This window comes from Oreochromis niloticus, linkage group LG18 (assembly GCF_001858045.2).
Source record: "Oreochromis niloticus isolate F11D_XX linkage group LG18, O_niloticus_UMD_NMBU, whole genome shotgun sequence".
Lineage (NCBI taxonomy): Eukaryota > Metazoa > Chordata > Actinopteri > Cichliformes > Cichlidae > Oreochromis > Oreochromis niloticus.
In genome coordinates, this window is record NC_031982.2 from 18,298,946 (window position 1) to 18,319,332 (window position 20,387).

A 20,387-nucleotide genomic window follows, 5' to 3' on the forward strand; every position below is an offset into this window, starting at 1 on the left:
ACAAAATGTGAAATCTGAAGACATTAACTGCTCAGCAAATCAAAAGAAAAGCAGATAAATGATAACTAAAGCAATCATAACCCTAACCCCGAGCTATTTTGATATCCAGAGCTGTGCGGATGAGTGACATCAGAGTTGAGGTGAAGTGGACGGTCATGTCCTCATCCACGGGCATGTTCATCAACACCAACCTCTGCCAGAGACAAAGATGAAGAAACAGGGAAAGTTTCTATGTTAGACGGCGCTGGCACGGCTGGCAGCCTTAACCCAATTTCCCTCGGGATGAATAAAGTATGATCAATCAATCAATCAATCAATACCTCCAGCGACCTTTTTAATTCACATAAAAACACTCTTAAACGAACATTTGCACATAACCACTGACTTCTTTAACCTCACAAACACCAATCGTTTGCTTTCTCTACATTTTTAAAATTGAATAACTGAACAAAATTAATAGCTGCCATGCCCTTTCTGTTGTGTGTTATATTTATTTTATATAACCAAACTCTCACTTTTCATTTTATCTGGCCTTTCTGTGTTTAAAAAAAAGTTTTCATACCTTATAGGCGATCTTAGCAGGGCATTTTTTACCCAGGCCCAGGGGTGGTGACATGTGTGTTAACATCTCATACATGGCCGTGTAGTGGATGCGGCCGCTTCAGAGTGAAAGCAAGAACGAGAAGTGAGGGGATGTGCAGACAGAAGATGCAAACAAGCAGATTTTTCTTCTGAAAGTAGTTAGAATGATGAAACTAAATGCCACTGTGGACTTGATGAAAAGCAGCTTGTGTTCCTTACACTCAAAGATCAAAGCATTCACATTTATGCTCTTTGGCTGCCCTCTGCTGGATAAAGACAGTACCTAAATGTTGATCAGGTCTGCTTCCAATCACAAACTGATAAAAGAGCGAGTCTCACCACGCCAGTCGATCATATTCCCCCCAGATTCGGACAAACTCATCCAGGTGATGGGGACCCAGGATTGAGGAATCTCGTGTCAGGTACTCAAAGTTATCCATAATCACAGCCACAAACAGGTTCAGCATCTTAAAAAACACAAGGGCAAGAACCTAAGAGGGAAGGCACAGCAGAGTGCAACACACCTGAAAAGGCAAATTTTTCTTATTTTGTTGGTCCTGACCAAGAATGAGCTGAAGAAGATGAAGGACACAAAGTAGCAGTAAGCAAAGTCGGTCCCACAGCCGCCCTCGTGGTCCGGAGACATGGTGAGGGGGGCGATGGAGGGGTCCGGTTCACACTCCTGCCCTGACAGACAGGACAGCATGATCTCCTGCCAGGACTCCCCTGTAGCACTCCTGGTGGTGTTAACACAAACAAATATCCAGCTGACATCTGACCGATAACACATTCATAGATGATGAACACCAAACACCAACAAAGGAGCTTTACTCAGAACAGCAGCACTGCCTAAATGTAGTTTTGAGCTCACCTGAACAGGAGCATGAGTGCGCTGAAAAATGTCTTAAAATTGTTGTGCTGGTTGATGTGACTCTCGTCATTCAGCTTGATGTTTCCAAACACCTGCAGAAAACAGCTGGCTTCAGTTAATTCATAGTTTTTCATGGACAGCTGGTAGCTTCTCCCATAGCAGCTGCTAATCTTCTAGAGTCCAAACATTAAAAATATTCACATAACACACTAAAACAATCCTAAGAGATGGGACCAAGAAACAAACTTTAACAATAGGACTAAATCAGTAAATCACACTATAATACACAAAATCTCTGTCTGTGCGTTTGTTTGTTTGTTTGTCCACGAACCCCTCTTAGACCATCTGGAGTTGAGAAACCAAACTTGGCACACAAGTACATCCTAGACTCCTGATTGTTTTTATCTATATGAGAAAGTATGATGTCATCATGATCCCTAGCAACCACGTACTGTAGCAACAGGCAAAAATTCACTAGTTGGGACCATATCCTCTTACAGATTTGATAGAATTTGAAGTAGATAATGGCAGACGGCGTGAGCATGAATTGAGACATATATAGACAGAAAATCGGAAGGCGTGTGTATGAGGTGTGGTCCCACTCCTGAAATTGGGATAAAAGATCTCCAATTACCTATTTTTAAGCATTTACGCACCCATATCACCTTATGAAAGCATCTTGTCATTTTCATGTTGTGACAATAGCATCTAATTTTGATCCACATGTATATTACAATGCTCTTACACAGCCTGACAGCCATCTAGCAATAGACTATAATGACCGGTTTCTAGACTTTATGCAGCACACTTTACTAAAGCATCCTATCCTTTAGTTTTACAACACTTCATGTATATCCCAAGGTATTAACTACTGCTAAAGATTGGCATAAATGACCAATTTGAGCATATAAAGAACATCTACCACCATTTTTTATTTTTCTCAATGTGACTATATCAGCATGCCAACAGCATGAACAGGCCAAACAAAACCTTAGCATGAGCATGTACTAGTATTCATTCAATTCAACTGTATTTATATAGCACCAAATCACAATAACAGTCGCCTCAAGATGCTTTATAGTATTAGGCAGAGATCCTACAATAATACAGAGGAAACCCAACAATCAAACTGGACTTTGAGCAAGCAATTGGCAACAGTGGGAAGGAAAAACTCCCTTTTAACAGGAAGAAACCTCAGGCAGAACCAAGCATAGTATAAAAATGGCTCAAAGTAACGCAAACAACAAACACAAACAGTTAAGATCAAACTAGCTCATACAAATAACAGTGCAGACACGAGTAAGTACTAAATAAATATCCTGTATATGATGTCCATGCTTTTTGATTATCCTATACTGTACATAACCGTGATGTTTTAAAGCTGTGGCCCCACTGATGGGGCATGGATATACCAGGAAAATAATATGTACAGAAATGATACTAAATTAAGGAGAATCCTTCTTTTTATTGATAAAAACTGTTGGGTTGTTTCACCTCTAAAAAGTTTGTCAACCACTGATGTAACTCATGTAAGTTATCGAAGGGCTGGAGGAATAAATAGTAACAAGCAGACCTTAAGTGAGAGCCACGAGTTTGTTATGATATTTGTGATGTAGTTTAATTATCGAAAATATTACCTGCATTCCAATTATGGCGTAAATGAAGAAAAGCATGGCAATAAGAAGACAGACATAAGGGAGAGCCTGGTGGAGAAGAAACAGGAAATACAGGTTATCAAAACTTCTTGTAATTTGTTATATTATCTTACAGCATATTACATAAATCTTTAAAATAATAAAAAAACAAAGGTAGTGGGAAAACCTTAAAGGATTGTACGAAGGTCCACAGCAGAATACGGATGGTGTAACCCTGCCTCAACAGCTTGATCAACCTGGCAGTTCGGAAAAGCTTCAGGAAACTCATGTTGATGGTGTTCACCGACTGGGACAGACGTGGTTGGAGAGAGGGTGACAGAGAGAGAGAAGGAGAGAGAGACAGAGAGTGGCAGACAGAAGGGAGAGACAGGATGTAAAACACAGATGGCGAATTTCATCACAACATGACTTAAGTTGTGTCTGGAGGAAGGGTAACACACCAGGAAGCTTGGAAAGAAACTATGCTCTTGTCTTTTTGTTTTTGGGTCACAACAGTGTGAAAACGAATGGTGTCTTGGCAGGGGCTTACCTGTAAATCCACAATTATCTCTGTGATGCTGCCAAGGACAGTAATAAAATCAAAAATATTCCAAGTATCTCGAAAGTAGTTCTGCAGGAAAAAGGAAACGCTTCGATTAATTCCATCGCACATGGAGAAATTCAGCTAAATGTGATCTAAAGTCTTTTGTTCTGCTCACCACTAAACCAAACGCCATGATCTTCAGTATGCACTCCATGGAGAAGAGGACAGTGAAGGCCGTGTTTAGGTGTTTCAGGACTGTGTCGTAAGCTGCCGGGGCTGAGTGGTACTGCAAGAACAAAGAAAACAGGCCAAAAGGTCAATCTGACATTCAATCAATCAGTTATTACCATAATTAGTAAATTATTGGTGACATTTTGGTGAGCATGACGAGCATAATTTTAAAGGTCGTAATGATGGATTTGCAGCTGCCTCTCTAAGTTTAATTTCAGCACGCTATACAAAGAATTAAAACGGACGGACAATCCATATGAATAGAAAATGTGTTTACACACACGTATTGACAGTTACATTATCTTTGCGTTTATGATTCGGTGGCTCGAAAACTTTCTCTTGTGACAAGGCAAGCTTCACAGCACAGGTCACGTATACACAACACATGAACGTGAGCATGAAAAGTACTGAATTGTATTGTTTAAAAAAAGTTTTTCTTTTCTTTTATTGTGTAATTCAACCTTTCAATCGATTGAAGAGCGCAACGAAGAGAAGAGACAACAAAACAAACTGAACAAAGGCAACTAACAGCAAAGAAATAAGACAAATCAATGGAAATTGAAGGTTTCTACTGAAGTTCAATTAAAACACAACAAAAGCAAAAACAAAAGTAAGACAAACCTTTATAATTACAGGATTTTGAACTTCAGGAAAACTCAGACATTGTCTAACTCTTCAAACGATTAAAATCAATCCCAGAAACTCGTTAAATATCTGGATTTGCCTATAACTAGATAAATAAAGCGTGCAGGACTGTGGCAATTATTTTCTGTTAAACAGAGACCGGCCGGCAAACCCCTAGCAACCTCTGGCTGCCAAGAAAAGATGTGTAATCCTCAGCAGGTTGGGGACTGGTTGCTGCACCAAAAACTTCCTTGAGATTTATTTGGTAGTTTGCAGTTTGTATGGAAGACGCCGACTTGTCTGCAAACACTCGTCAACTACTGAGCTTTAGTGAAACTTCTGAGTGAAAGTTGTGCCTTTCCGCTGCAACCAATACATTTCAAAAGGTGCAACTTTTACTTTAAAATTGAATGTTTGCATTGTGCTTTGTGCAGTTTCACCCCTCTGTGAATACTTTGCAAGTGTTTGCAGACAACTCAGCATCTTCCATGTAAACTACTGCGACTGTGGTAATCTGCTAGTGACCAAAGCAATTGTAAAGCAATTGCTTATTAATTAATTAAAATTAAATGAAGTAAATTTACTGAATACCATACAAAGTAAATCTTCTCTTATGTCTACTGGAAACCTTCTAAGGTTTTCTCTCATAGTCAGCCATCAAATTTCAGCTGTAGGTAAAAAAACAGTCCCTGCTTTTAGGTATAAATCTTCAAACCTGCACACTGTGTACAACCAATCAGCCACAACACACAAAAAAAGAACAAAAAAAACAGGTAAACTGCATTTTTTGTTACAAGAGCTGCAGAATAATCAGTTCTTGACAGAGGAAAAAAAGGGAGGCTGCGATATATGAGCAACACGGAAAAAAATGTGACGGCAAGACAAGAGTATCAGCGCAGCGTCAAAATACCGAATCTCGTCTGTTCCCGCTATGCAGCAGTTTGTATCTAGTGAGGTAAAAATGAAGGACTACTGGTAAACCTGTGGGGCAGTAGAGGTCACAGAAGAGCAGCTACAGCAAAAAATGCTGAAAACCTTAGCAAGCTGGGCTATGATAGAAAGTGCACATGCTGATCCTTCACTGTAAAAGCGCTACAATGGGTGCATGAATGTGAAAGCTGGAGTATGAAGCAAAGGAAGAAGTTGGCCTCGTCTGACGAGTCACACGTTTTTTGTGGAAAATGACAAAGACTGCTGATTTCAGTCTGCTTGAGCATCTGTGGCATCTGCCAGAAAAAAACAATCAACGTGATCAACACACAGGACACCTCCAGAGGTCCTTTGGAGTCCATGTCTCCTGGGTCGAGCTTATTTGGTGGCCCGATGGGTACAATATGGCACAGATAGGTTTAAAGTCACTTCTCATTGAGGCTACTTAGAGTTTACAGTTGAACTTCAAGTCTGTGCAAGTTGATTTTTAAAAAAATCTGGCATGAAATTAAACCAGTGTCTCTCTGGGCCTTTGGGAAATCAATCTAAAATGATTTCTGATACTGTTCCACATTTACTGAATGAACCGCTTACCTTCATCATGAGAACAACAGTGTTGAGGGCGATCATGACGAGCACTGTGTACTCAAACGAGGGCGACGCCACAAAGTGCCACAGTCTGTACTGGAAGGTCTGTCTGTTCTGGGGCATGTAGCGGGTCATCGGCTTGGCGCTGATGGCAAAGTCAATGCAAGCCCTCTGATGGAGAGAAAATGAGCATTATGTGTGAAAAGATGATGCCTAATTACTTGAATTTGTGTGAAATGCTGTCACAGCTCCGTACCTCATTCTTCTCCAGACTGCACTCCTGAATCATCTTGTCACCCTGCTCTTGGAAAGTGATGATGATAAGAGCCACAAAAATGTTGACGAAGAAGAACGGGAAGACCACAAAATAGACCACATAGAAAACTGACATCTCCATCCGGTTCCCCCGACTCGGCCCCATGTTCTCCTCTGTAACATCTGTAGAGTGCTGGAGGACCCTACATTTAAAAAAAATCATATTCCCTGTGGTTGATTCATGTCATTTATAGCACATATAAGTCATAAAAAGCAATTTTGTGCTGAGAAAAACTGAGCATAAAGCCTATAAACACGCAAGGAGACATACTGAGGCCACCCCTCTCCAGTTGAAACAGTGAACAGAGTGAGCAGAGCCCAGCAGACGTTGTCATAGTGAAACTCGTGTCTCTTCCACTCTCTCCTCTTCACCTCCTTTTTGTCTCTGCTGTAGTCAATGTAGTAGCCTCTGTGGGGAATAGAATAGCCCAGAGGTCATCATTTCACTTAATTCACTGATTAGACCAGCGGTTTTAACAAAAAGAGAAGTATTAAAGCCTTTGTTACAAGTAACTGTTACTCTCATGCTATTCACTGGCATCTGCAGACAATGACAGTATATCTGAGGTTATATAAGAACCTGCAAAGCTGCACCATTTGGGCCCTTTTTTGTAATTTTCTGCTTCATTGCTTTCAATTTGGAGGATTTTCTTTCTGTCATGAAGTTGAAGTTTTTTGTATTTTCTCTGATTGACGCTGCTGTCAGAAAAGTCGTGTTTTTTCCCCTTTTTAAAAATATTTTATATGTTTTATTTTCTTCCTGTTGTGATTTTGTTGGATAGGTTTCCTTGAAGTTGTTTAAAGAGTCTAAAACCAAGTAATACTCTCCCATAAAACAATTTATATTGATTTTGCACCACAATGCTGCACAGATTTTTTTTTAAAAACCCAAAGCCATATATATGGTGTAAGATATCACACAATCAGTCTTAGTCATAACATCTTCAACCTGGTTAAGCTAGCTCAGGCATAAGAATGAGATTTCAAAGAATTTCTTCAGAAGAGCAGTAGAAAGCACTGTAATAGGAAAAAACACCTTTAGCAGAAATAACTTGAAGTAATTGTTTTCTGTGGGAATTTATCAGACTTTCACATTATTGGAGAAGAATTTTGCTTCGGTCTGATGAGGTTTGCAGGTATTAATTTATGCACAGCTCTCTTAAGGTCCCTCCACAGCATTTTAGTCGGATTGAGGTCTGGACTTTGACTGGGTCATTGCAACACCTTGATTCTTTTCTTTGTTGCTGCGTCGTCTTGCATGACCCAAGCTTTAGCTGTTAGACAGATGGACTCACATTTGACTGTAGAATCTGAGCATCTTACCCTCTTAAATCCTGCGTAAGCAATAATGGTATACTTAGTGTTTTCACAGGACTTCATAGAGTCCTGTGAAAACTTTCTTCCTCACGTGGCTGTAAGGATGGTATTAGTCTTGTCATCTAATTCAAATAAGCATATTTTGAGTGACAGCGTGTAGGAGGAGTTTCAGATATATAAAGTATATATATTTTTAAAAACACTAATGTAGGAACAGACGAGGGTGAAGCGGAGTTCACTCACTGGCATTCCTTCTCTGTATTCATGGAGCTGTCAGTGCAATAGAAGAACCTCCCCTTAAAAAGCTGCACTGCTATGACAGCAAAGATGAACATGAAGAGCTGGTACACAATGAGGATGTTGAAAACGTTCTTCAGAGATGTGACCACACAGTCAAAAACAGCCTGCGCAGGAGAAAGACAAATAAAATCTGTCAAAGACTGGTGCACCAACACCAGAAAACAGAACAGCAGACTGTTCGCAGATGTCTGCATCACACCTTGAGTTTAGGAAGTCTCTTGATGGTTTTAAGGGGCCGCAGAACTCTCAAAACTCGGAGGGACTTTATCGTCTTGATGTCTCGTCCTTTGTTGTTTCTGTTGACATTGGAAATATAGCACTGAGGAACATAGCTGTACGGTTAGACTGATGCACACAGACGAGTACAAAAAAAAAAAAAACAGGAAAAACTAAATGTAAACAATGAATGGGGAAACATTCAACTTGAGGGTGTATGTTTGGAGCCTGACAGATTTCAGCTGTAAAATATTTGATAATTTGTATTATTTCAACCCTTAAATCAAATATTTTTGCAAATTCATTCAATTACACTAGTAGTTTGTGCATGCTTATGGCTTCAAATAAATATATTTATTCTATCAAAGTTACATCACACTGAGAATTAATGTTATTATCTTTGTATTAGCCTTGTCATGAGCTGTGTGTGCAGATACTGGAACACTAAACAAACATTTATTAATATAAACTTTTAATTTCGCAGATCTTTTGTTTTATGTTCATTTTCATGCAAAACCGATGACTTGATAGACAAAATGACTCATTATCAGCAATTTTCCCCCCCGATACCTGCCAGGCTCTGCTGTTGTATGAGTCAAAGGTCAAAATGTGACAAAATCAAAAGCAAACAGACAAAAGGCAGATAATAAAAATAATTTTTTTTTAAATGTAGAAAACAACAAATCAGAAGACGTGAAAACATGAGAAATATGAGTGGCTTATGGAACACATTTACATTTAATGTGACTGAAATTTTTACCCCATCACATTGCTGGGAGCCCCAACAGTCATAATATCCACAGGAACAACAGAGAAAAAAAAAAACGAGGCAAAAAAAAAGAGATACACTGTGAGCAAAGCTCAAAGGATCACAGCTATATCAACAACAGAGAAAATAACATACAATTCTCTACATTACAACAAAAAGCACAAAAAGTTTAGTTAGTAATCTTCGCACTCAAAAGTAAAGAAACAAAAAACCACGGCTGCGACACACACCACCCAAGTTTAACCACACCACCCAAATTACACAGAGAAAACAGTTAAATCTGAGCGCTGTACAGGTCTTCGCATGCCTCCATACTTGCACCGTGCGAGTCTTTGAGGGAAAGTCATTTAATACAATACTGTATTCTCCGAAACTGTTTGCTGCAGTGAATCACTCATTAGTCATCAACAGGCAGCACTGTATGGTGACTCACGTTAGAGCAAAAGCAATCAGAGCTCCCACCACTACAATGAAGTCCAGCATGTTCCACATGTCTCGAAAATAAGAGCCATCGTGCAGAATGAGACCCTGGTCTATCATCTGGGGGACGAACACACACATCCACACGGATGGGTTACAAACCGGGACCAACACCTCAGAGAAAACAGTAAAGGCAAAGGTGAAGTCATTGAAATTGTGATGAAAGAGGAGAAAATGTTTCAGCCACCCACCTTGATGATCATTTCAAAGGTGAACACTCCAGTGAAGACGTAATCAAAATATCGGAGGACCTGGATAATTTCAAAATTAGGGAAAAAAAATTGACTTTTAAAAGTTCATTCCAGAGTTTGAGCTTTTTCTGAGGTGCATTTAGTATCAGTGACGGTACACACTCTTACAACCACGCGTAGAGCGCCTCAAGAGTAAATAAAATTTACATTTTTCCCGTCCAGCCAGTGGCAATGAACTTGCTAGCATCAAGTTGGCATGATTCATCCACCTTAATGCTTCAGGACACATCTTCTTAGAATGAATCAGTACATTTGTGAGCGGTGTCAAAGTGTAGCTCCAGGTAACCAACTCAATTACTCAACTGAGAAAATTATAGACAGAAATTCTAATTACTCTGTCTGGCTCTGGGACACTTTGCATACTTTGACACACAAAACAAGTGTTGTTTGGTGCTCTAACAAGCCCAGATATTTCTCAAGGAGATGCTCCAGTAATGTCGTTTAACAATTCCATTCAGCTGAGTGACTCATGGGGTCAAAATCCTTCTGCTGGATCCTACATTCCCCAAAATGCAAGTTGATGGAATTGTCAGAACTGGCTCCAGAAGTAATCTTAATAACATTGTTATTACGCTGTTTTTATAAACTCAGCAGTGCTATAAGTAAACTTATTTTTATGTGCATAACTGGTGGAATGCCCCTTTAAGTTCTTCTGCTGTCCTTGAAGAGTACTAAGATCCACACAACACACACTCTGATGGCTCCATTGACAGCATTGGGGTTTTTACCACCCGTGTTGGGTTCAAAGACTGCTGATTTAATGGGATTTCCCACACGATCATCTCTAGGGTACGCAGGGAATGGTCAGAAACAGAGAAAATATCCAGGGAGTGTTGGTTTTCTGGGCAAAAATGATGCCAGAGGTCAGTGGAGAATAGCTTAAGCTGTTAGTAAGGGATCAGTAGCTGAGTGTCATAAATTGGGGCACAGAGCAATGACTACAAGGGATATGCACACAATTAGAAAATGGTTGATTTTAAACAAGAAAATAAGTTAAACTAACCACAAAGTGTGTGGTCAGTACTGTCAGTGTGTAAACGAGTGCATGAGTGAAGAGATGGCAAGGTTGTTTAATGCAAGAGAACAAACCAACGAGCAAGCAAAATCTAAAGAGGGGTCTCAGGGAGGAGAACAACTCAGGAACTGAGCTCTCAGCGCCCAGGTGCTGCCAGTGTTGTTAGTTAAAAATAAGCCACGCCTCCTCTCCAGTTCCTGCAGAAATGCACAAAAGACCTGCCACACACTCAGCCAGGTATGAAGTTTGTTACATTTGTTACAACCAAGGTACGCACAAGAGCATCCCTGAATGCACAACTTGTCAGTCCATGAAGTAGATGGGCAGAAGACTACACCGGGTGCCCCTACAATTCATACAAGCTCACTAAAATTGAACAATAAAAGATTGGAAAAATGTTGCCTGGTCAGAATTTGACATTAGCAAATTGAAAACATGGATCCATCCTGTCTTGTATTAAAAGTGCAGGCTGGAAAAGCATTGTCTGGTCTGATGAGTCTTGATTTCTGCTGTGACATTTAACTGGTAGGGTCAGAAATGGCACAGACATCAAAGCATGGACCCATCCTGCCTTGCAGGCCTGCCATCCTGCCAGCCTGAGCTGGCGGTGGTCATGTAAAGGTGTGAAATTTTGAAATTTTCCTGCACTACAGTCTACTATTGCTGCCGACCATGCCAGTCCTTTCACACCACAGTGCACCCATCTTCTGATCTCACAAAGCTCAAATTGTCTCAAATTGGTTTCTTGAACATGAAAATGACACCACTATACTCAGACAGCCTCCACAGTCACCAGTTCTCAATCCAACAGAGCACCTTTGCAATGCGATTAAACGGCAGTACAGCTAACAAGTCTCCAACAACTGTTTGACGCTATCATGTCAGTATGGACCAAAATCTCAGAGGAATGTTTCCAGCACCTTGTTGAATCTGTGCCACTGGGAATTAAGGAAGTTCTGAACCCAACCCAGTAGCAGCAAGTTGTAACTAATGAAGTGTCCAGTGAGCATAAGTAGCCGGGTACTTTCAGCTGCTCCTTCACTTCCCAAGGGGTCCCCCCAGCAGATGGATCCGCATACTTGATATGGAACAAATTTTAAGCCAGATGCCCATCCTGATGCAATCCTCCCATTTTTACAGACTTAGAATGAGCATTAGCAGTACACAAGCTTTTGACCCCTTGAGGCTTAAACTGGTGCTTTTCCGTATGTCAGGGGAAGGTGTTAACCACCATAGAGGCACTGGTGAGTGCAAGCAGCTACTGTGCAAAATCTAAAATGACTCTTTGATGGGGATTTGTGCCTACTTTTCATTTAATCCCTTTTAACCTGATGTTGTTGAGCACTTGTCAGCATTTGTTGACTTGACTGACTCGACTTCTACCAAAGCACAGTGTGGATTTTACTCATATGTCCTTATTCGGTCACTCTTGACACGTTCCGTGCTACTTAGAAAAGTGAAAAGTCGTGAAAAACAAACTGCGCAGCTATCAGGCAGGCAGAGCTGCTGCTTGCCACCTTGCATGTGCGCGATAGCAAATGTGTCACAGCACATTGTTGCTGACACAGTGTTATGTCAACTAGAGATCAAACCTAAAAGACTTGCACTGAACTACAACTTCATGAGCACATTTCATGCCATTTGGAAGACATCTGAGGGTGATTTGATGATCATTTAAGACAGCTGTTGTCTGAGCTCACCTTGTTCCTGTCTGAATTAGTGCACACAGGGTCCTCGGCAGCCAGCGCAATGCTGCTCGCCACGATCACAAGCAGGATGGTCATCTCAAAATAGCGGAGAGTGACCACGTAATGACAAATCCTCCTGATGCTACATTACAACAAAGAAGATGTATATAACTGCGTGAGTGGCATGCATAAAAACAACTACTGCTACTACAAACAAGAAGAAAGCAAGTACTTAAAATGCTGTGCAAAAGTCTGGAGTCACCACTTATTTTTTTTTGTTTTCAAGGAGCCAAACTTTCTTGTAATTTCTTAAAGTGCCTCATCAGAAATCTCTGTGTGGAAGGGTAGCTGTTAATAACCCAATATTAAGGAAGGGAAACGGGGAGAAAAGGCTGTTATATGTTGAATTACACAAGAACTGTGCTGAAAATTAGTCACAACAGGTCTCATGGAGTGATGAATCCAAATTTTAAAGTCTTAGTTCAAATAATCATCATTATGCATGAAGGAGGTCAGGAGAGAGGTACATCAATGAGCGTCTACAGCAATCTGTAAAACATGGTGGTGGATCTGGGGTTGCCTTTCACTCAGTGGTGTTTGAGATTTTGCCAAAACTGAAGGGACCATGAATGCAGAAGGTGCCATCAGATTTTGATCCATCATGAAATACTATCTGAAAAGTATCTGATTGGTAGCAGTTTCATTTTCCTCAATGACAATTACTGACTCATAACTATAAACTATGAAGACTACATGTATTGTACATGCTCTGTTTTCACTTTATACACCCTGTATATTTGCACGTTTCACTAAATCATTGCACCTGTTTCTCATTTTCCTACTGAAATCTTTTTAAAACATGATGGGTGACTTAAGACTTTTACATAGTACTGTATTCCATCAGATAATCAGTGATTTGGAGGATTGGGCTACATCTTACGGGTTGGAGGCCTTGAAGATGAACATGCTGTCTGGAGGTACAGGTTTTGGAGGAATTGGAGGTTCTTCCTCCTCTGTCTCCTCCTCATTTTCATCCTGGTCAGACTGGTATGCCTCCAACTCTTTATTGTTCACTAAACCCCAGACAGACACATGAGAGCAAAGAAAAAATGTTTTAGCTGTACATGAACAGCTGACAAAGGAAGAACAATGTGAGTCACCAACACAGTGGATTCAGGGGGGAAAAAAAGACTAGTGGCCACTTTTATCAGATGTCAAGAACGCCTACACAGTGTGGTACAGTGATACTGACACTAAATCCCACTTTGTGATGCATTGTGCAAAGCAGTAGGACTGCAATGAGAAGTGGTCACAGTGCTACCTGTCATGGGTGTGAGCTCCAGAAGTGGCTGTGCAGACATTTCGATGGTCACGCTGTCTTCCAGGTTAGACTTGTCCCGTTTGACGGATGCCTTACGGTTTTCTGACTCTATAGCACTCACAGTGAACTCTGTGGCCTCTAAAGCAGTCTCCACTGGGATGTTTTGGCACAGTGGCTCATACTGATCTGAGTGACCACCCTCAACCTGCTCTGACCAGGTGCTGTCCACTATCTGTTCACACTGAGGAGGATCGGGAATATCTGCACTGCATTCAGCAGCTCTGTAAAAACAACAACAACAACAACAACAAAAAAAAAACCCCACCAAAACCGAGCATGGCATTAATTCATGCAGATCACAAAGTACAGCTGAGCACAATGATAATCTAATAAATCAGGTAGTAACATATCACCTCAAGAGCAGCCCACGTCAGGTAGCTGATGCAATCCTCTTTGCAACCCACATCCACCCCAGCTTTTCCTTTATTGTTGTCACTGACGCCTGGTCTGCTCTGCTCTGTATTAACGCCATGTTGCTGCTCTCCAAGAACGTTTGACCATTTAAATTAATTACTACAGAACAAATTAATTTTGCTTTTTACTTAACTGCTCCAGAATAAACTTAAATTGAAGTAACAATACAATTTTTTTCATGACATGAAGAAACTGTGCCACAGCTTTGCGGTATCTATATACACATTTCTTTGTTGCATCTGTTGAACGAGTGTCCTACCTCGTAATCCTTTGGTGTTTATTTCTAAGCATAGCATAGCATAAAAGGTAAAAAATATTATCTATAAATAAAATAATGCAAATGACCTAAAATTTAAAACACTTTAGCTTCTTTCCACCAGTCGAGAAATACATGAGAGCAGGCTTACCTTATACAATCTTCTCCAACTTCTGCATAGGGGTTGACGATGCATGTCCCGTCATCGTGGACTGAGCTTCCTTCTTCCTCTCCTCTCTCTTTGTCCTCCCTTTCTTCCCTTTCTTCTCTTTCGTCCAGTACTTTTCTCTCCTGGCTGAGCGACCTTCTGATATGTAGCACCTCGTGTGGCGTTTGCGTACAGTCCAGACTCTTCGCCTCAATGCGAGCCTCGCGATGGCGGTGGCGTCTATGACGGGCTCCATCTTCCGGCGCCTGACTGGACCTGAACTTTCGGGCCATCCTGTGTCTGCCACCACCTGCCGCCCGGTGGTTTGGTCCTCCCGTCTTCTCCTCGCTGAGGTTTACCAGAGGTTCAGCTGCTGGAGGCTCCGGCATGGGAATAGAGATGGACATTGGAGGTTCGGGAAGGGGCATCCCCACCGACATGGGTGACTCAGGTAGGTGAGCTGGGCTGGCCTCTGGGGAAACGTTGGACGGGTGGTGGGGAATGGTAGGAGTTTCGATTGTGTCTTCTGTAGGGCTGGCAAACAGCTCCTCTCTGCTCGCCATTTGGCGCCGTTTGCGCAGCTGGTTGGCTCTCTGCTCCCACACCGACATGTTAACCTTTCTCCTCCTCTCGCGGCGGTTGGCAAAGGCGTTGGAGCCATTTAGGGGCTGCTCGTCTGCAGCAGCCAGTGCACCATCCGGTTCATCTGGAAAGGTAGGCCGCCCCCTGTGGATCGCACGTTTCCGATACAGGTAGGGTCTTCTTCTGCCACTGAGGACCACAATGTACTCGAAATAAATATTCTGCAATTCATCTTAAGGAATTAGTGACCAAAAAAGACATGAACACTAGTATTCATTTAGCATACCAATAATATATTAAAAAAAACAAACAAGTAAAATAAAAGTTGCAAGAAAAGGACAGACCTTTTCTGTGAATTTATAATGTTAGTTGATTAGTAACACACACAAAAAAATTTCCAAGAAAAAAAAAATGTGCAAAAAATACAAAGGCATCCAAAAAACTCAAACAATGCCTGAGAAGTAAGGACAGATCGAAAGTAAAAGAGAAAAACAAAAACCCACGAGAACAAAAACGAAGGGTGCAGGATCAAGGTGCAAACATTGTGTAACATCTACGGGAAATTGAGTAGGAAAACTCAAGAGAGAAATTCTGTGTGACAGAGATGCATACAGTTATACTTACTGGTATTCAGATTCTTTTGTTGTCCATGTAATCAATGAGTGATTATTTGAAAACAAGACATTAGTGTTTAACAACATACACAGAACATTTGCTGTGGCACCGAACAAAACGCGTCCAGAGGAAACAAACTGTAATTGCAATTTAATCCAAAAGAGGACTGAAGTTAGCATTTAATTTATCATAATGCACACTTTGCATTCAAGGCCGCTGTATACTTTTGGGCGTTTTACATTAAATATATTCAAAATTCAAAGATCTTGATGGCTGATGATCGATTGATATGATCGAACACGACATTTTGGTCAGTGCCACGTAACAAGCATATAACAAGACAACATGATGGAGCCAGAAGAACACTGTAATACACATCAAATCAGCACCTCGATTGTTGCAGCACTTATGAGACTAACATTCAAATATGTAACAGACAAATGATACATTCAGTGTCACAGCTAGAGTCCGAGACCAGTAAGAGAGAGTTTATGCAGGCGTGTCCTGACATCGCATCGCTTTGGGGATTTTTGTTATGTTTTTCTGGTGATCAGAGTAGATCAGGTGTGCAGGCAGCAGCTAGTCCTGATCCATATGGTAACAAATCAGCTTGCAGAGACTTTGGTGGTGTCACAATATAGCACCGTCATTTCAAATGAAAACAAATGGGAGCATCAGCCACACCCTTCGGCGCTCCCTTGTGTTTTGCTGAACAGCAGCAAAAAGAAGTACAGCCTCAGCTGTTTGTGGACACTAGTATTTTACTATATGTGCATGGCATGCTAGAGTTGCTACTGTTTTGATATCCTCCACTGATCTCTGTTTCACAGTGTCTGTTTCTGCTTTTATTCACTAATAACAAATTCTTTATTTTTTAGGGGAACCTGGCCAAACGGCTTCTGATTTCACTTCTTTGGAAGTAGCTAAAATAGACGAGCTCATATTAGAAGTTCAGAGGGAGTGTTTTTCCATCACTCTGCCATATCTCTACAGAATAATTTAGGGTTTGTTTTTGTTGTTTTCAATTTTCTTAAAAATACTGAGCAAAACTTTTGAGTGACCCTTAATTTGCTTATATTTGGTTTATACAATTCGAACAAGGTGAAAGTCAGTATTTGGTATGACCATTTTTATTCTTCTACAGAGCCTGAACTCTATTAGGCAGGTTTTCTTCTCATTTCTTTAAGTAGTCTTCAGGAATAGTTCTCGAGCCAACAGCATTGGTTAAAATGCAGCCCCAAACCATGACAGAGCCTCAACTGTGTTTTACCTCTGTTCTGACCTCCTCTACGTATACATTTCAATTCAATTTTTTCAGTTTCAGCAGTGAGGTGTTGCCATTTAGATGCTTTCCAGATAATGCAGGATGCTGGATGAAAATTAAAATAAATTTTGGCAAAGCCTCTGATACCACTGGCTGAAATGTAGCCCCAAACCATGACAGAGCCTCCACCATGTTTTACAGATGGCTGTAGACCAGGGGTCTCTAACTCCAGTCCTCGACAGCTACTGTCCTGCAGCTTTTAGATGCATGCCTACTTCAACACAGCAGAATCAAAAGGTTGAATTCCCTGTTCAGCATGCCATCAAGTTTGGCAATGCTTGGTAACAAGCCATTCATTTGATTCTGGTGTGTTGGAACAAGGATACTTCTAAAAGCTGCAGGACAGTAGCTCTCGAGGTCTGGAGTTGGAGACCCCTGGTGTAGATGCTCAGTGTCCTGATCTCTCCATATTGATTTGAATTTGTATTATATAATCGCTTCATAAAACCTGTTGCCACTGATTTTCCATGCACTTCTTATTGGGAATACCACAGCCTTTTCTCCCTGCTTCCCTTCCACTGGAATGCTATAGAATTTTTTTAGGCCTTCCACTTCTTCTTCTTCTTCACTTGTCCAGTTTCTTCAGTTTTTTTAAGGACACACTGCACACCATGTTGAGACATGCCAAGTTTTCAGCTAATAGTTCTCTGGAAATCACCTTGCTGGTGGAAAAATGCTATTTTATGTCTGTCAAACTCTGTTGTCTCTTGTTTTTTTGTTGGATCAACCAAAGAAATTGGAATAAATGATAGTTTAAGATACAATTTTAAACTGTTTTATGTCTGTTATGTATAAACACTATGCTGGTTTGTCCCTTGAGTTAGGTGCATTCTATGCTTTAATCATGCAGAGTAAGTAACTCAAAAAAAAAAAAAATAAAAAAACAAACAAACAAAAAAAAAAACTTAATCCTCTAAAAATGGTCAGGTACAAGGGCTAGATTGAAAACTGGTGAAAAAGCAGCGATTTTCCAAAGAAACACTTTGGAAGACATTTAGAAAGCTTAGAGAACTATTGCTCAAAACCACTTTAAAAACTTACATGAAAGTCTGGTTCCTTGGAAGCAAAATATAGAGAAACGAGATGTGGCTCACGACATTTGCACAGTACTGTCTACTCTTGGAAGTTTGCTACATTTGTACTTTAAAACCAAAGCCTAAAAGCACCAACAGAGTCATTTTATTCAACATTACTGTATAATAGTATTTTAACGACTACAAGAAGACATTAACAGTTGAATTAAACTATTCTGTAAAAAAGAAGCTTTGAGCCTCTGCAAGTTGATTTTCTTATTGCACCATACATAAAAGCCTACTTGGGAAGAAGGTAAAACACATTTATCAATCTCTAATTATATATGGTCAGGAAAATCTGACTTAGTAACATTTGTAGTTAATGGACCCTTTTCACAGCAGCCATTTTGACTTGTCATAGCTCAAATGTTAGTGGTGGCCCATTAAATGTCCCAGTATGCTAATTCAGAGCGCCAGCCTCCACAATACTCTCCTCAAGAAGAAATCAGCCGTCATTAAATTTCCTGAATGCAGCTGTGCATTTCCTGCTAATACAGTGAAAATCTGCTGTGAAAAAGGTCTGAGGTGTAAAACACAGGAAGGACAGGTACAGCCATAATCTAGCCAGGTCAGTGTTCTCAGTGAGAGGTTTAACGTGCCTCTGCAGGACACCCAGATGTTACGTAACATCTTTATGCCCTCCAAAAAAAATGTCATTGTCACAGTGGAAATTCTGATGAGCCGGAGTCACACTAATCAGGCAAACTTGGTCAAAATCAGACCCACTCCAAAGTGTGCCTCCTCCCAGTAGAGTCACACATTCAGACTTCCCACTGTTCCCGACAACCTTTGAAGTACACCTCCCGCCCTTCTCCTCCCAAACTTATGGGATAATTAGACCTGTGGGAAAGCCGCCAGGTCGCAGAGAGGAGCAAGGAAATCAGTGAAGAATTACCCCTCTGATTAACAAAAGAGGCTGACCATAACCAATCACAAGCCAAGGCAGTCACAGGAGTTTCAGTTATGCAGCTCAGAGAGTCTGAAATGACTCATGCTTTTAAATCAGGCACATTCAATTTACATTCATAATTTTGGCATCAGTACGTTAAACATGCCTTTCTACCTTGCATTCACCGCGCAGCTGAAGAAATAAGGAACATACTGTTTTAAACATTTGACACTTACACCTACAACTTCTTCTCATGGTGGAAATAAATGATCTTGACTTATTTTAATCTGACTTTAACACATCTCCCCTCTAATAAAGCAAGATGATGAACCATCAGTTTCCCCACAGCATTCATATCTTAAGTATTAGCTTCATTTCACTTCTTGGAAAATGACTTGGAAAAACACTAAAAAACGACTGCGAATGAGAAACTGTGAGAGAGTTTCAGTCCAATTTCAAATTCAGTTACTTAAGAGCTGTGAAGACTGTGGTTATCTCATCTTAAACGTGGATTTTTGTTAGATGTCGACCAGTAACTTACTCAGCTATCAGGCCGTCTCTTCCTCTGGCGTATCTCTGGTTGAAGAACTCTTCTTCCTCCTCTTCATCCTAAAGAAGAAGACCACGCCCGCAATCGAAGAGCGGTTAACAACAAAACGTGTGTAACGTACAACAAAAAATTTAAAAACAGCGCAAACCTTTGTTAATTCCTGTGCGTTGGCCAGATTATCCACGGCAATGGCCAAGAAGACATTCAGCAGCGTGTCTGTCGTAATGTCGGTCAAGGACAAAACGCCAAAAAGTACAAATAAAAATCATCTTCAAAAGATTTTAGGTGACCACATGAATGTCAGTTAGCTTGCTCTTCAGGACTACCGAAGCAAAGAGCGAACTCATATGCCATCATGTCACCTAAGTCAGTTGTTTCCATCCAAAGACACTCTCTGGTGTCAAATATAAATTTCTGTTTTGATCCTTCTCCACCCAGCCACTGACTCACCTTTGACCCCTACTGTACTTGCTGTGATCTGGTGTAGGTATGTTTCTGGTCATTATTCAGCCACTTGTATACTTTCCTTTCACCTTTTACTCACCTACAAATCTATTTTAATTGCATTTGCCAATAAGGACCACACACAACGACACCTTAAACTGACATATTCGCTCTTATGCTACATTCAAAGTCACTTACATTACATTTCTTCCCCATGCTGGTGCTGTTTGAACTTCAGCAGGTCATGTTGACCATTTGTGTTAACGAGCTGTTGGCCAGTGGCTGGTGAGACATGTATTTACACTTTGCTCATCTTGCATCAATATTACTGGTGACAGAGGATATTCTGCTAAAGG

At 40.7% G+C, this 20,387-nt stretch overlaps 1 protein-coding gene across 9 annotated transcripts in view; it reads right to left on the reverse strand.

Annotated features, from left to right (window-relative positions):
• The window catches only part of LOC100702145 (voltage-dependent R-type calcium channel subunit alpha-1E), a 70,480-nt gene that overhangs the window by 7,687 nt on the left and 42,406 nt on the right, over positions 1-20,387 (reverse strand). For 5 of the 9 annotated variants that reach the window (XM_019348284.2, XM_019348283.2, XM_019348290.2 and 2 more), the window contains 25 exons: positions 19,736-19,803; positions 19,579-19,646; positions 19,212-19,229; positions 18,117-18,131; positions 14,558-15,325; positions 13,677-13,957; positions 13,296-13,428; positions 12,368-12,497; positions 9,593-9,652; positions 9,355-9,461; positions 8,913-8,924; positions 8,136-8,232; positions 7,880-8,040; positions 6,591-6,728; positions 6,261-6,462; positions 6,011-6,175; positions 3,807-3,917; positions 3,638-3,718; positions 3,275-3,394; positions 3,091-3,156; positions 1,454-1,545; positions 1,145-1,319; positions 922-1,049; positions 563-659; positions 88-193 (listed from right to left, as the gene is read on the reverse strand). In XM_019348284.2, the coding sequence (XP_019203829.1) occupies positions 88-193; positions 563-659; positions 922-1,049; positions 1,145-1,319; positions 1,454-1,545; positions 3,091-3,156; positions 3,275-3,394; positions 3,638-3,718; positions 3,807-3,917; positions 6,011-6,175; positions 6,261-6,462; positions 6,591-6,728; positions 7,880-8,040; positions 8,136-8,232; positions 8,913-8,924; positions 9,355-9,461; positions 9,593-9,652; positions 12,368-12,497; positions 13,296-13,428; positions 13,677-13,957; positions 14,558-15,325; positions 18,117-18,131; positions 19,212-19,229; positions 19,579-19,646; positions 19,736-19,803 (3,399 nt within the window). The remainder of the gene's footprint in view (positions 1-87; positions 194-562; positions 660-921; positions 1,050-1,144; positions 1,320-1,453; positions 1,546-3,090; positions 3,157-3,274; positions 3,395-3,637; positions 3,719-3,806; positions 3,918-6,010; positions 6,176-6,260; positions 6,463-6,590; positions 6,729-7,879; positions 8,041-8,135; positions 8,233-8,912; positions 8,925-9,354; positions 9,462-9,592; positions 9,653-12,367; positions 12,498-13,295; positions 13,429-13,676; positions 13,958-14,557; positions 15,326-18,116; positions 18,132-19,211; positions 19,230-19,578; positions 19,647-19,735; positions 19,804-20,387) is intronic. The other 4 variants (XM_019348287.2, XM_019348286.2, XM_019348285.2 and 1 more) reach the window with 4 other exon arrangements.